Source organism: Lates calcarifer, linkage group LG4 (assembly GCF_001640805.2).
Source record: "Lates calcarifer isolate ASB-BC8 linkage group LG4, TLL_Latcal_v3, whole genome shotgun sequence".
NCBI lineage: Eukaryota > Metazoa > Chordata > Actinopteri > Centropomidae > Lates > Lates calcarifer.
In genome coordinates, this window is record NC_066836.1 from 10,836,875 (window position 1) to 10,853,216 (window position 16,342).

Below are 16,342 nucleotides of genomic sequence, written 5' to 3' on the forward strand. Positions count from 1 at the left end.
GCCGTTACAAAATGTAGAGGGACATCGGCAGCAGATTCTCTGTGATGTGCAAAGGCATTAGCTGATTTCAGTCCAATGAATTCAAAAAACCAATCAGAAGAGTCGGTAATTGCCAAGAGCATTTGAAACTAACAAGGAGAGAGAGGAGAAAATTAATTTGTCTTTGAGGTAGAATTGATCTGAGGCCATAAAGACGAGAGGCATAAAATTAATGGCTTTGTCCGAAAGGCTTAGGGTAATCTGGTAGCAGTGAGCTATGTGTAGCAGTGAGCTATGCGAGTGGGCTCTGCACTGAATTGAAATGTCAAGGAAAAAACTCTACTTTATACCCTGTATGCCACACATATCTATCATCACAAGGCTGATGGCTTTTTGTGGGTTGTTTTTTTTTTCTTCTTCTTCCGCTCAGCCATTTTGTGGCTAAACCCAGTTGTGCACCTCGCTGCACTTTGGTTTGCTTTTATATCACTGAACAATGCCTCCAGGTGAGCGTTCAAGACGGAGGACATTTATAGATGTATCATGCACCCATCCTGTGTTCTACCCTCTGAGGCGTGATGTTCGGCAACAGAAATAGAGGCTGAAGGAAAAGAGTCGGAATATTTGGCAGAGCTGTAATTGTTACCCTTGCTGGATTACGGCTGGAGATTGTTTAAGTGGACATTATAGGCGTATACAACGGGGAGTTTTGGAGTCTTTTTGCTCTGAGTGTATTTCTGTCTGCACATATATCTTCCTGTCTCCAAGCTGGTGTCTTTATTGTGAGCTGCCCTGCCACCTTCCTCTGACTCAGACTGTCTGGATGTGACTGCTCTATGTCTGCTGCTCCACAGTGTTCAGTTTCAGGCCTCATAAATTACCCCATGCGGACACAGGATATGCCCGGCACAGTTTTTTCTGTCTGCTGCTCTTTAAAGAACAAGTGTCAGAGTAAAGCAGTGAGCCTCGCAAACAATTTCACAACAACTTGAGTTTTTTCATTTAGCAGGAATAATGACGGAATATTGCTCAGTGCTCATGAATTGTCTTGTGGCCCTTTACCCTCCATGCCAAGCTGTGTGCTCTCGTCACGTAAGTTTGAATGAAGCAGAACAGCATGAGCGCATTTAAACAGCCTAATGTAAAATTCATGTCTTGTGGGATTTATTTCTCTGTCATTAATTACCAGCACTGGCTCTAGGTAAAGAGGCCAAAAGACCAACTGTAGCTCTTACTCAGTTCCTCTCCTCTGAGACTCTCTTGTTATTGAGTCAAGCTGAAATGCTCAACGAATAAAGACACATGGATGTATAAAGACCCACATACAGCACAGGTATACTACTGGGTATCATTACTGTCACAACAAACCTTAGTTTGATTAAAGCAAAGGTTCAACACTGCTTGTTTAATTAGCACAAAATCCAAAGTGTAAAAACGACAATTGACTTGCCAGGGTAGCAGAGCTGGTACCAGTGGTGGAAGAAGTATCCAGATCCTTTACTTACTGAAAAATGCACAAGTACCTCAAAACTGTACTTAAGTATGGTAGTTGAGTAAATGCACTCAGTTACTTTGCACCACTGGCTAATAATCTCCAGCAAGCTAACCGGCTAGTTTTTGACCTGCTGTCTGACTATTACAATTTCTGGCTTAGCTTAGCTACAAGTCTGTGTCTCTCATGACCACAGTTTTCATATTTCAGTGACAATTTGATTTTTATGTCTTTGTGGCAGAAAGTTTTATTTGTTTTTCAAGGATAGTTTGTGTCATGCGCTTCCTTACTGTTTACCTTATGCTACAGTATAAGTACACAACATAGAAGGGAGAAAACAATTTACGTTGACTGTGTCCTTCAGCCACATCACACTCTTGACCTGCTATAAAACTGAACATTGATGTTTTTGCCCTTATGGATTAAGGCAAGCTTTAGAGTTGTATTTTCAACTTTGGACAAAACCAGATTGGCTGTCTCTCCCTGTTACCTGACTTTATGTTAAGTTAAGCTAACTGGCTGCTGGTTATAGCATTATATCTATAGTACTCTCAGTATATTTGCTACGTTCTCTTGTTCTTGCACTTAGTTGTTCGCTCATCATTTAACATGGTTTAGAAATGGATCCCTGTTAATGTAGGGGTGATTTTTAACTGAGCTCTGCCTGTTTGATATTTCCTTTCACATATGTGGGTCTATTTGTTTTTGCACTGGGAGGATTAGCCTTGTAAGTGATTCATCTTTAAATTTTAAACCAATTAAAACAGCTTATATTTGGCTGTGAGCTGTCATTGCACTTCCCTAATAGTAGGTATTAGGCGGCTTATGATCCATTTATCCTGGCATTTGTATGGACAGGTAGATAGTTTTTACTGCTAACTGCATGAGTGTAATTTGAGATAAAAACAAATGCTCTTTCAGTGCAGTGGTGTACGGTATAAAAACAAGGATAAACACAATATCTAGACCTGTGATCATCTGATTATGGTTTAATATTTTTTGTCATCTTCCTCGCTGATACATAAATGACTCTGGGGGGCTATAAAGTGATAAAACTAATTCTGCTTCATCTTTGTGTCTTGATTGATGATCTTGCATAATGGTTTTCCTTCATTTTAGCACTGTTTTAATTTACACGCTCTGTTTAGACTCTGGTGACAGCCATTTTTCAAGTGTTCAATCTCAAACTCTTCCATTATTTACAAGAGGTATTATTCAGCATATGGCAACAGTATGCCTTTGGTGTCAGATTGCCCATAAAGAGTGATTTCACTGCCTCTTGAGAGAAATGGTAGCTAATTGGTGCAGCCCTCTCTTGGCTGAGTGCTATCAAAGGACACAGGGCTCTTACCGGAGGGGAATTTTCTCTTCGCAATCAAAAGAAAATTGTAGTGCATGGTACAGAGACATCAAAATAAGCCCACAGATGCATCGACATCTGACAAGCATATTACTTGATGTAGTATTGAATAGATATGTTGCACATTTGATGTTCTTGATGTTATTCACAATCACACTCTGATATGAAACCCAAGACATGCTGACTATCAACACGCACAGAGATTGTATCTTGGCTTTGATTAAAAAATTCACTCAGTCGACATCTGAGTGCCCCTGCTAATTAAAGCGATATGATTTTATGATTCTGGCTGGAGGAGAGAAACATGTGAGAGACAATGACCAAACGTCTCACAGCATGAAATAACCTGATGCTTCTTTTATTAACTAGACTACAATATGTTTTCTTAATCAGGGTCTTCATTTTCCTAAGCTCTTCCCTCTATTGGAGTTTGTGAGTGATCAAGGGGAGTCAGGGCTGCACCTGTTGATTATTTTCATCATTAATTGATCTAATCAATCAGTCTATGGTATGTGACATCACCTTTTCCAACTTCTAACTTCAAACCAATGATAAAAGCACAGAATAAAGAATAAAGAAATCATCTCATGTAAAATAATCAAAATGTATTATTTTGGCAGAAAATTGTGAGAGTTCATGTAGGAACCCATCAGGCATGGTAAGAGGTTAATTGAGAAATTTTATTTTCAGGGCCTTTAAAGTAATTTTTTAAACAAAAATGTGGCAGAATCACCAGCTTCAGCTTTAGTTTTGATTCAAAATGTCAATTGAATTAAATTTTACTTTTTAGACTGCTGGTAAAAAATAAAACTATTAAAAGACCTTGGATGATTTGTGGATTCATTTTATAGACTTAACATTTAATCAATCATTAAATTATCATCAGATTAATTTACAATGAAAATAATCATTAGTTGTAGCCTTAACAGGTGTTGATGTGGATATATGTATTTTTTTTCTTTACCTTGCAGTATCTGTATACTTTTGCAGCATCACTAATGATAGTATATGCTATTATAATCGATTTGGATTTGCCAAGATGAAGAAAGAAAGATTAAAACAAGCAAACAAAAATATTTCTTGATAATTTGTGCTGAAATGTGTCAGGTTTAGGTGCTCTGGGCTCTTGAGCTGGATTAATATGGTCTCTGGAGCAGGTTAATCAGGTGATGCAAGCATATTAGGGCTCATATCAGCCTGTGGAAAAGCAGAAGTTTGTTCAGGTATGGAGAGGTTTAATATTCTGAAACCCAATTACACTTGCCCTCGTATTGCATTATATGCGTATATTGAATCAACCGAGTCAGCCTATGAATCATCTCACTTTTCCTGAGTCAATAAAAAATCTTCACCTCCAATACATAATATATGTGAAACAGTCCTTTTTCTTTTTTTATTGAGGCATTGTTATACTATTATGTTATAGCCTGTTCAGAGTTATGTGTCTATTTACAAAAAATACGTTTTAAAAATCAAATTTACTGCAGTATGTTTATATATTTTTAAAAGAGTCTGCCAGTAGACTGAGGCGGTTTAGTTTTCTGCTAAGAATTAGAAAAAAGGCTTTTCTAACATCTCAGCTTCTTTTCTTGGGCTGTCTCGGATTTTTTTTTTCTTGCCAATTTATGTTAGTCTGACCTTGTTTCTTGGGAGTTATTCTGAACACCTTTTTAACTGTGGGTGCTAACTGATCATCTGCTCATGCTAACAGCACATGTCAGCTGTTACTTTTGCAGCCATGCTGTCCAGGCCAACCTGTGAATGTGTGGGTGACAGACACACAATAACTGAATGAGTGTAAGGTAATTAGCCAGGGCTCCCTGCCAGGGAAAAAGGTCATTGAGTAAAATGTCACAATAGAGCCACATAGTAGGGTTTGTTTGGAGGGGGGATTTGGGTTTTTTTCTTTAATAATAGCGAACATCACAGGAGCACTGTTTCCTCCCTACGGTGGCCTCCTGACCACATCAGCAGATATCAGCTTTGTAATAAACTCAGATATTTCACTGGAATGAAAAAGCAAAGATTCCCCCGGCTGACTGATTAGTGTGAAATGTGAAATGTGGGCTTTGTCACCACTCTCTCTCAGGAAATGGAGATATGTGTCTGATGATGGAGTGTCAGATAGCATGATATTGCATTTTCCCAGAAGCACCCGGGGAACCTGAAGACAACACTGTAGTGCCTTTCACAACGGCAGACCTCATTGTGGGAAGCTGCTGTTATCGCCAAATACAATCAGGTGGTTGTGGGTAAAAATGTATGATCATTCATGCAGGAGACAAGTAGCCTACTATATCCATGTAGACATGCATACACATACACACAAACATTCACTGTGTTTTCTTTTTTTTTATTCATATTGGCTATTCATACTGTATAAAATTTATAGATTTCCTATTTCTGCTCTCATTTCCTAGTTATCTCCAGGCTCTCTGCAGCAGATATCCATCTGTGCACGCGCAATGATTTTAAACAGAGACACACCTGGGCAATGGAGCAAACACAAATGCATTCGCGCACGTGCGCATTCACACATAGATTTGCTTTGCAGGGTAGGCGTGGATTGAATACAGTGGAATCGCATTATTGCTGATGTATGGTTTTTGCTTGGAGCAGTGCAGTTCTCCTTCCCCGCACCAGCTTTATCAAAGTGAGAGAGATGAACTAGGCAGAAAAAAAAGTAAAATGCAGGCAGGCTTTGTCTTCATTGCTGACATTTAATCAGCCCAAGGTACTGACTCTGTTGGGAAGAAATCACTGTTATGTCAAAGGATGTCCCGCCACCACTACTCTTCTTATTTATGGGCTAAACTAGTAAACTAAAAGTAGGAAGAGACAGATGGTGTCGCATTGCCTTGATTTTGTTTAGGGAAGGAGCAGAAAAGAGGTGGAGTTACGAGTGAAAGCTGTACGAAGGTTTTATTTCCAGGAATTATGGGCAGCAGTAACTCCAGCAATACCAACAAGCCACGGGACTCAAAGCAGTTGCAGTTTCCCCCACGGCTAGAAACGCCGGGAGTTCAAGGCAAGGACATTTATGACTCCAGCTCTAACAGCTTCATTCTTCTCTTGCTCCTAGTTCCAGCCATTGAGGATTTCTCCATCTCGTCATCCGCACCAAAGACCACCGCGGTTGTCACCACCACCGCTGTGTCCACAGTGAGGGGCCATGGTGACACCACCGTGGCAGGAGCAGATCCTAGAGATGGGAGAGATCCATTTGAGGACGGTCATAGCTCAAGCACAGCTGAGCCCACTGTCCCAGAACTGCCACCGACGCCCAGGCGCTTCTGTGAGGCTACCAGGAGGAGAGCCATCGACTGGCCCCAGACCCACACTGGAACCACTGTGGAGAGGCCCTGCCCCAAAGGGACTAGAGGTAGGCCACCATCTGTGTATGACACATATTAATGAGATGTTTATTAATTAAGTTTATGTAACCCAAACTTTTCTTTAAATGTACACCATATTCTACAAATATTTCCTTTTTACGCCCACTGTTCTGCCCACTTGTGCTATATAGCACATTCATGGACTGCTAGAACAAGTATTCACATTATTTACTTAATAATGTAACTCCATTACAAGTACAAATGTTGCATTCTAAAATTAATTCAAGTAAATGTATAGAAGCACTATCAGCAAACTTAGTGTACTTAGTGCACTTACAGTATCACTGATTATGCAGAATGGCTCCTGTTACTGTTGAATAACAGGGCAACAGCAGTCAGAAGGCAGAAGGGCCTACAGATATATCCAGGATGTCAAACTGACTCAGCAGCAAAAACATGTTGAAGCTGTAGCCTACGGATCACAATGTAAAAGTGAACGCTACAGCCATAAATGTTTGAATTATATAACTTCCCTCACATGGCCTACAAAGAGTAGACAAAGAAGTTTAACACAATAGCCCAAATTACAATATGATGCAATCTAATACAATAAGGCCTCAAACTACAGCCTCAAAAGTTGCCAATAACTGGACATTTCAAGTTTCCCAAAAATAGCTGATACGTTTGCAAGGCTATAGTACTGAATTTTATTAGGCTGTATACTGTGCTTCTGTTATTTTGTTCATCAGGTCCAGCTACTTGTAACCATCTAGAATAGCCTCTACTACACTCTGTGGGGAGTAAACAGGCATAGTGTTTTTTTCTGTTTCCATTACTAACCAAATACATTAGACAGAGTCTCAAAATCATACCTTCAGCATACAAATGCTCAGAAACAAAGCTTCAAAGATCCTGGATCCAGCTGCTACCCTATTTGTGCGTATTTAGGTGTTAATGTGCCGTTTCCATCTTTGCTTCTATGTACTGAGTTGGTGACATTTAAAACAAGGATATAGCATGATTAGAGCCTTTCACAGAAATAGGTAATAAGACTACTTTTTGTGTGTGTGTGTGTGTGTGTGTGTGTGTGTGTGTGTTTTTTTTTTTTTTTTTTTTTTAATATATCAGCATAATGTACTTTGTTGCTGCTTGTGTGTAATTTCGAAACTCAATTCTCCCTGCACTGAGATTGCATGGAGAGGTAAAAGGCTGTCTAACAGATCACAAAGTGATGAAAATGATGGACAGTATATGGGAAGTTATTAAATAGAAGACTAGAATTAAATCCAGACGGTACGTTCACAGTTCTATCTCGCAGTTAAAGTCTCCTTCAGGAAGAGTGGGAAATCAGCACCAAAGCAGGGGGAGACATTGTGCTGATGGTTGTTATACCAGTTCAGTTGACAATGACACTCACACAGGAATCTCTCACAAGTTACCTTTACACCCCATCACAGAGACTGTCAGAACTGTCAAAATACAAAGGGGGACTACGAGAGGATGAAAGCGAAGAAGAGACAATATTTGATTGTCAGGGTGCGAAAGGAAGGAAAGGAAAGTGTTAGGTACATAATCACTCATTAGGAGTAATCTTGTATTTAATTCAGGTATGATTTGTATGGGGGGATATAAAGTGCAATTCTGCAATGTTTACTGGTAACAACAAACCAGAGTCTATTGTTTTTTTTTTTTTTGACAGCTGTGTAGAAATCTGATCTTTTAGTCTTTTAATATCCCTCTTACATTTTTTTGTTTGTGTACACTGTACAAAGCTTTCAGGCTCTCACATTGTTTGGAAAATGGTCGTTCCTTTCGAACAGTTAGTTTCCTGCATCAGAGAGTCTGTATGAATGAAGGATCCAGCAGGAGAAACTTTATCTGTGCATGGCTTTGGCCTCCCTCCAACTGTTGTTTTTTTTATTTATTTTTTTCCTGTGGTACTGCAGGCATCGCCTCCTTCCTCTGCACTGTGGCAGGGACCTGGTGCTCCAAAGGGCCAGACCTCAGCAACTGCACTTCCCACTGGGTGACTCAAGTGGCACAAAAGGTAAGCGGGGAATGTGTCAATTACACAGATTGTGTAGCAGCAAACAAGCATGTTACGTGGCTAAAATACAGCTCTGAGCAAACTTTTGACCCGCTCGCTCGCTCAGTTTATTTTTATTATTCCAGCAGAGAACTGGTCAGTAGCGTGTAGACAGCGGGGCAGCAGAAAGAAATGAGCTATCGAAAAAATCAGGAGTGAATGCCAATAATGGCAGTCTGTTACTGGGATTCAAAGAGACGGTGCTTCTTTCTCCTGTGACTTTTCTGCTTTGATGTCATGTAGGTAGAAATCTAAAGTAGACGCAGGGATTAGAGTTTCAGTAGCCTGCACAGAGCATCACGCCAAGCAATCGCACAACATATCGCTTTCTAAGGAAGAGGTGCTTTTTTCCTCTTTGACTGGAAAAAACACCCACTGAATGGGGTTCTGGATGTTGTCAAAAGACATTTGGGGAAATGTAGAAATGACTAGTAGGAGCACAGTTCCATACAACACCACTAATTTAAAGCAGGTTTTGGATATATTCTGTGTAAGAAAAGTGGCAAAATTTTAGGATACTCAGAAAAAAAGTCTAGTATATAAGTATTTATAAGTATATACAACAAGTCTGCTTAATCTGTGAGTTGCTTTTCCAAAAGGCAACGTGCAGAGAACACACAGACAAAATTTTAAACAAATAAAAGCATTATTCAGTTTGTAGAAACACGTTTATGCTGTACTTGTGTCATATCAGTGAATTGGGAAGAATTGGAAAACCACCTCTTTAATTTTATTTAGGCATTATTCCAAGATGCCTAAACATCAGGGACTCATCAATAAGTGAAACCACTTATGAGCTATGTATAGTTGGGGTTTGCATTAGTGTTAATATTGGATTTTACTTGCATTTAGTTGCCGGTGATGGTAGTTTTGCAGCCATTATGCCACTGTTTTGTTGACGCTTCTGTAGCTCCTCTGGCCGAGTGGGAGATACTACAGCTGCAAGAAATTTCTGATATCTCTGAGTCTGAATGACACCTTGAAGGCCGAATGGTATGAACACTTACTTCATTCATAATTATGATCCGTATGATATGACATGAACGCTGGATCAGCTCTCTCTTTGTGAAGATTAATTGACAGTGGCATTCTGAAGTCGCATTGTGATTTATGTCTGTGCATGCACTGCTGAAGTGCAAAATGGAAAATGACATGGATTTCTTGTATACTAACTGCAAAAGCATCATACCATGAAAGCTGGTGTATTGAATTTATTTTGTATAAAATTAGTATGTGGAATGAAATTGGGTCACAGCTCAGTCACGACAGGTTGGGGGGAGGGTGGGTGCACCCAAAAAATTAGAGCGCTTTATCGCAAAATAAGTGCTGGATTACACTGATCACAGATGATAATACAAACACTGACAGCTTATCATTACTGCAGAGGGTTGGTGTTTCTTTTTTCTTTTCTTAAGCCTGTGTATCACAGTTATCTATTATATTCCCTGCTAAACATGCAGTCCCCCGTGCTTACATTAACTCAGCTCACAATTACGTTTTCTTTATGAACAAACTGTGTTGCAGTGAATTATGATTTAGGTGCACATGGAGTACATTATTTCAGCTTCACGTTGCAGAACCATCATCTCGGGCCCGCTTCACTGACACCTCACCAATCCCCCCACCCCCTCCCCTTTCCCTGTTACTGTTTTTAGATTCGAAGTGGCGAAAATGCTGCTAATTTAGCCAATGAGCTGGCGCGCCACACACAGGGCCCAGTGTTCGCCGGAGACGTCAGTTCCTCAGTGCGCCTGATGGAGCAGCTCGTAGACATCCTGGATGCTCAGCTGCAGGAGCTCAGGCCCAGCGAGAAGGACTCAGCTGGACGCAGCTTCAACAAGGTACTGTGAAATTCCTGTCTGGCCCATCGTGACCTCTCATTAAACTTTGTCCCCCTTTTGGCCCAGTTCGGTGTCAGCGTGACTCAGGACATTCATTAGCAGGACACCCACCGGTATACACAAGCCGGGCGCCTGCACTCGCTTACATGCACACACACACACGCACATTCATGGACACACAGAGTCTGCGGTGAGGGGGCTAGGGAGGCAGGTCTAGCCCTGAGGGGAAGCTCATTCCTCTACAGCTCCCTGGTAATTACCGGCTTTGGAAACACAGGCTCACCTGGCAGTTCCACCTTAAAGGAGCTAATGGCCATGAGCCCCCCACCAACACAAAGAATAACTCTTCATTGCTGACAAGTGTGGAACTGCTCTCTCCTGGAGCTTCTGCAGGCGCTCAGAGAGAAAAGAGTAGGCCCAAGACATACCCACTTCTCTCAGCTGCTGGCAGTCCCATGGAGAGATGAGTGACAGTTTGAAAAATTACATTGTTATTCAGACTTCCTAGACAACAGTTTCTCTGTAAACAAGGTGATTTGCACCAAAATGATGGCTGTCGTTTGTGCCCTTATGTTCCTTATGTTCTTATCTTATCTTATCTTATCTTTCAAATGCATAATAGCATTTGAAGATAAAAGCTGACAGATTTCTCACTGGAGCGTCAACGGTGTTGCGGTGACTTGTACATCACAACAGCAACATCAACACCATGTGATTGGCCGTTGACAAAAAACCAGTGACACAAGTTAAAAGAACATACCAGCAGTTTTGCATGTTTAATCCTTTTTACTAGAAAGCACATACAGTTAACAACATAGCTAAGTATTCTGCAAACCATGCTGCTGCACTGTTGTCTGATCTGGTCTCCATTCATTTCTGTGCAAAGTATGAAAATCTATTAGCAGCTTCTTAAAACTTGTTCAGTCTATCAGAGCGAATATAAGTCTGCATTCATTTTTGTCAAAGTTACATTACTGCTGTTTGGTAATGCAGTTTAAGTAATGCAGTTTGACTTGAAAATGCATGGAGCAGGTCAGTACTCAGATTTCACCCCTAACCTCCCCTTATTTTGGAACTATAACTTCCTTATTATGTCTATATCTGTACATGTGTAGGAGACAGACAGAGCACAATTGTCCCTTAAGCACAAATGTGTCTGTTTTAGAAATAGTCAACTGTTCAGCTATGGAAACTTTTATACTCTTAAAGAATATCTTGAGACTGAAAAATGTTCTCTGCAGTGACGTACAAGTGTACTCTAGGACCTTGTGATATCACTGTTGGGTGTGGTTACAGGTGCAACAGAGTGCTGTGTCAGAGGTGAAACAAGATATCTATCTCTAGTTTTTGTAATGCAAAAAGCTGATTAGAAACCCAGATGTTAACCTGAACACATGGCAGAGAAATCTACTTTTTATAAATCAGGAAATAAGGTTTCTCCAATCACCTGCCCTGATAATGGAAACCAGTTTTCTTATTTAGATGACACTAAAGAAATCAGGCAAAAAGCTAACTGTAATTTCTTACAGCTCAAAGAAGTTTCATGTGTCTGCCAATTGATTTTCATGCCACACTGAAATAAATGAAAATCTGTCGGTGTCTGTGAGGAAAGAAAATGAAATGCATCTAAAAACCTAAAATTTCACAGCCTGCATTTGAAAATGAAGAGCAAAAATGTACATGATTTGTAGTCAAGGAGCTAAAATTACATGTGTGGTCCTTAAAGTTCCAAGTAGTCATCTCCCACAAATCAACAAGTAAATGGAGGTGTCCATTGGAGCAATACTGACTCAGTTGAAGAAATTGTGTGTGTTTTCATGAGGTTTTTATAATGTGGAGGACAGAACATTTTATTTGTTTCCTTATTCAGTGTGAGAGCCACAGTCTGTGATTCTCTCTGGTTTGACTCAATTAGGAGGAGATGGCGACTTATTAAGAGACCAACAGAGTGGCTATAAAAAGAGCTAGTACAATATTATTCTCACCATGACATGAGATACAAATGACCTCATACTACATTGTTTATCTTCTCAACTTATTTTAAAGCATCACTAATGGGGAGCATCAGAATCTAGCCTCAGCATTTTTCCCTCCACACTGCTGTGCATTTCTCATCTCTTCCCCTCACTATTACGTTATCCATATTTCTATTTAGAATTCAAACACTGTTTCCCCAAAAAGCATTTAGAGCTTTTGCATCATTTTAAGGTTGTAGTTCATAGACCTGTGCCTTTCTTTCTTTCATTAAATCTGTAATGTATGGTAAGTGGCATGATTTGATGCTTCCTGTTTCTTACCACCTCTTTCTACAATTTGTCTCTTGTGCTTGATCCTCTTGTTTTGTGGAAAAGCTTCAAAAACGAGAGAAGACATGCAGGGCGTACATGAAGGTATAACTACCAGGCTTTCCATGTTGCCTTTTCCTCCCCTGATTCCCAATGTCTGACCAGCAGCATGCAGCCCTGTCAATTTCAATGTCCTTGATTGTCTTGTTACAGTATGTGCCTGGTGATCCTGCTTGTACAAAATATGGCTGCAGTGCTTCCTCATCTGACTCGGCTGTCTGTTCTCCTGTCATTCTGTCCATCTGAGGATGCCACCGTCAATATCACTCCGTCTTTGTCCTATTTTTCCTTCCTCTGTGTGCTATCACTTTCTCCATCTTTCTTTAATTTTTCTCTCTCCTCCTTTTCTTCCTCCCCCACTCTTTCTCTCTCTTCGTCTTTCTTGTCAGCTCTTTATACGTTGTGTGAATAATTGCCTTCCCACGGTCGTAATTGCACCTCCCTGTCAGCCAGAAGTGTGATCAAAGTGGCAGTGTGCTCAATTTTCACTTGCTTACATTGTACAATTTCTAGTCTCCCTTGTCCCCTTAGCACAAAAAAAAGAAATCTCCTCTCCCATTGCAGTTGTGTTTTATCTGTGGGATTAATTTCTGAGCCCATTAATATGTTTGTGTTCCATTCTGATTTTTCAGTCTCTCCCCCAGACATTTTGCTTTTCCTCTGCTGTGGCAGAGTTTATTTCCTCGGGTGGGTTCTGCTGAAAGACAAGGGCATGGTGTAAACACTCGGGAGGAGATGCTTTGCATAGCATACAACAAATGATCAGTTTTGTATTTCTTAGTGGCTCATGGGGGCTCCCCATAAGTTCGAGTTGTTATTACTTGAGGTCTCATTTTACTGTGAGAAGCGGCAGATGCATTCACCTCAGCTGATTTTGAAATGTCTGTTTAGCCATGCTAGTGGCGTGGTGATCATATGTCAGCTGGTCAGTTGGTTGGCCAGTCGCTTGGATTCGGACTGAAGTATCTCAGCAACTACTAGATGGATTGCTATGAAATTTGGTACAGACACTCATGGTTCCCAGAGGATGATTCCAAAGGATTTGATCCTCCTTAAGTGATCCCCTGACTTTTCCACTAGTTCGGGGGTTTCCAAAGTCTGACCCCACTCCCCACCTCTCCTGAAATTGGCACCAAAAGTATGTCGAATTAGGTATCATCAGTTCCTCTTTGCAGTGTACCACTTGATGTAAAGACATATATCACTGGATTATTTTGACACAGTGAAAACATGATGATTCTCAGGCAAATTCTGGAATATAAGGAGTGGCTTTTCTTTATGATTCCCAAGCGTATTTTTGGAAGTTATCTGTGACGGACACTAGATATAAATCCTCTGAAAGAGTAAATCTCACTGAATTGCAAAGTATGTGTATCATGTCTCTCTGTTCAGATTTGACTGAACTATACCTCTGAGACGGAGCACGATTTTGGCTCAAATTGCAGCAGTCAGGTGCAAAAAGTCCCCACCTGCCTCTACAAACACGCTCTGCTGCCACTCCAGCTGCTGACCTCTGTGTTGGCAAGCAGATAATTCGCTTAGCATGCCAACATGCTAAGATGATAACATTCTAAATACAATCTAAATACAAGCATGTTAGCATTTGCATTGCGGCACATTAGCATGTTGATGTTAGCAATTAGCTCAAAACACCACCAGGCACACGTGAGTCCAGTCTCAAAGAGCTGCTAGCTTGTTTTAGTGTCACCATTAATCGTCCGCTGTTGCTCCGGAGGTCAGAGCTGTTGGGGCTGTAGTTTGCTGGCCTGTTCGCAGAGCTTTCACCGCATAGGATATGTTTCTCTAGTTATAGCCAGCCACAGGGGCTCCCCTGGTAGCACCCCTGTGATTTGTAAAGTGACCTCCACCCAGGCGAGAATTAAAAAGAATTCAATGAGAACACAGATTCTTTCTTTGCTCCACAAATTAGAGACAGCCAGACTCCCCCCCCCCCCCCCCCCCCTTTTTTTTTTTAGATTTCATGGGTCCTTTGAGGATGGCTCATGAGTGGGGGCACCATTTAGTGTCTGTCTGGTTGTAATGGCTCCGACCCTGTAATCGCCACCACTCTCTCTCCTGCACACATGCACGCGCACACACTCACATACACTTAACTCCCATCATAGTCACAGCTCGCAAGCTTCAAGTTGCCTGCAAGGTCAGGGCCAGAGAGATTGATTTCTGTGCTCAGGCCTGCAGATATAAAGACACACTAAGAGCCCTGTGTCTGGATACAGTCGTCATTGCTGTGATTAACATGAGCTTGGTGGTTAAATGTTGCGGTTAATCATATATTGGTGCAGACTTTGGTTGATCCCCTTTTCTTGCTATTCCAGGCAAACGGATAATCCTGTCTGTGGTCAATTAGTGTTTTGGATAATCATAGCTGTGACTAATTGGTACAGTGAGCACGGGCTTGTTGTGGTTAATTACCATTATTGTGGTGGGCCTTGCCGTGGTTAATGGCACCTATGGTTAAATTGTCACTCTGATTTATCACACCAGGGGCTGCTCTGGATTCTGGATCTTTGTACAAGTGTCTGCCTTTAGAGGGATTTTTTGAAAGTTAGCTGTGGCTCGATTGTGCCAGGCAGGAGTCGTGAACTCAGCCTGCCAGGGTCAAGGGAAACTCTTGTTTTACCAACATATGATACTTGTGTGGGTTTTGTGGAATGTTTTGCTTACTTGCTGCTTATCTGAGAGCAGGAAATGAAAGGATTGGCATTGAAAACACTCCACCCCCCCTTTCCCGTCCTGACTTAGACAGACACTGTGGACATGGATTTCATGATAATGCCCCCTTTCCTCTTGGAGAATAGTATTCAAGGCCATTATGGGCAGATCCTGTTATGGAAATAAGGCTATTGTTCATGGAGATAATTCTTATTTTGGAAAATAGCTGCTTAAAACCAGGAATTGAGACTACATCATTGTAGACAGCTTCATTCAGTGAAGGGAAGGAAACATTTGGTTTGTATTTCTTTTTCCCCTCAAGCATTTTTACATTATTATTCTACAAAGAAATTGGTCCAAAAGAGACTTCCTCAGATTAGACCTATTTTTTGTAAACAGAATATTGAATAATACATACTGCATTTTTTATCATCATTATTATTTTAGTTATCCATGTCTTCCTTGAACCCAGGTCATGTCTTCACTCTGAGTGATCTCGATCTTTCAGTTCCACTCGCTGTTGCTGCCGTCACTGTTGGCCATGCATGCCCTTTTTTTATCATTTGCTGCCAAGTCCCTGCGCTTTGTTATTAAACTGAAATTGTGATGGGAGGAAACGGCGAGCTGACATTTCACTTGTCTCCATGGATACAGGCAATTGTGGACACTGTTGACAACCTCCTGAGGCCAGAAGCTCTGAAATCCTGGAAAGACATGAACTCCACGGAACAAACGCATGCCGCCACAATGCTACTGGATACCCTGGAGGAGGGGGCGTTCGTCCTCGCAGAGAACCTGATCGAGCCGGCGATCGTAAAAGTACCTGCAGAGAATATCAGTAAGTTCCTTTCCAATAACTGTAAAACAGATAAAACAATCTGTCAGTCACAACTTATGATGGTTATTTTTCCTTTTTGGCCACGCACCACGTCTCAGTAAAATTGTTTCAAACCAAGTGATAAAATTGTATCCAGGGTGGATATTTTTTTGTTTTTTGTACCTGCACCAACTATTCCTCTAGAGAAGTATAGTTTGAAGAATGGCCGCATTTGGCTGATGTCACATTAAAAGATTTGTCTCGAACAAAACCAAGCAAATGTCCCCTCACTGGCAGTTTATTAGCAACATGATCTCATTCGTTTAAGTCAGCTTTGTGCAGTGAACTGTCATATTTCTACTCATAACTCTTTGTTGCTATGGTTATAGTCTCCCACTCACCCCTCTTTGTCTT

General features: G+C 41.0%; 1 protein-coding gene across 7 annotated transcripts in view; it reads left to right on the forward strand.

The window, feature by feature from the left end:
* The window catches only part of LOC108883395 (adhesion G protein-coupled receptor L2), an 84,536-nt gene that overhangs the window by 47,593 nt on the left and 20,601 nt on the right, over nt 1-16,342 (forward strand). For 5 of the 7 annotated variants that reach the window (XM_051069981.1, XM_051069979.1, XM_051069980.1 and 2 more), the window contains exons 6-10: nt 5,914-6,213; nt 8,113-8,213; nt 9,908-10,093; nt 12,445-12,483; nt 15,766-15,949. In XM_051069981.1, the coding sequence (XP_050925938.1) occupies nt 5,914-6,213; nt 8,113-8,213; nt 9,908-10,093; nt 12,445-12,483; nt 15,766-15,949 (810 nt within the window). The remainder of the gene's footprint in view (nt 1-5,913; nt 6,214-8,112; nt 8,214-9,907; nt 10,094-12,444; nt 12,484-15,765; nt 15,950-16,342) is intronic. The other 2 variants (XM_018676467.2, XM_018676471.2) reach the window with 1 other exon arrangement.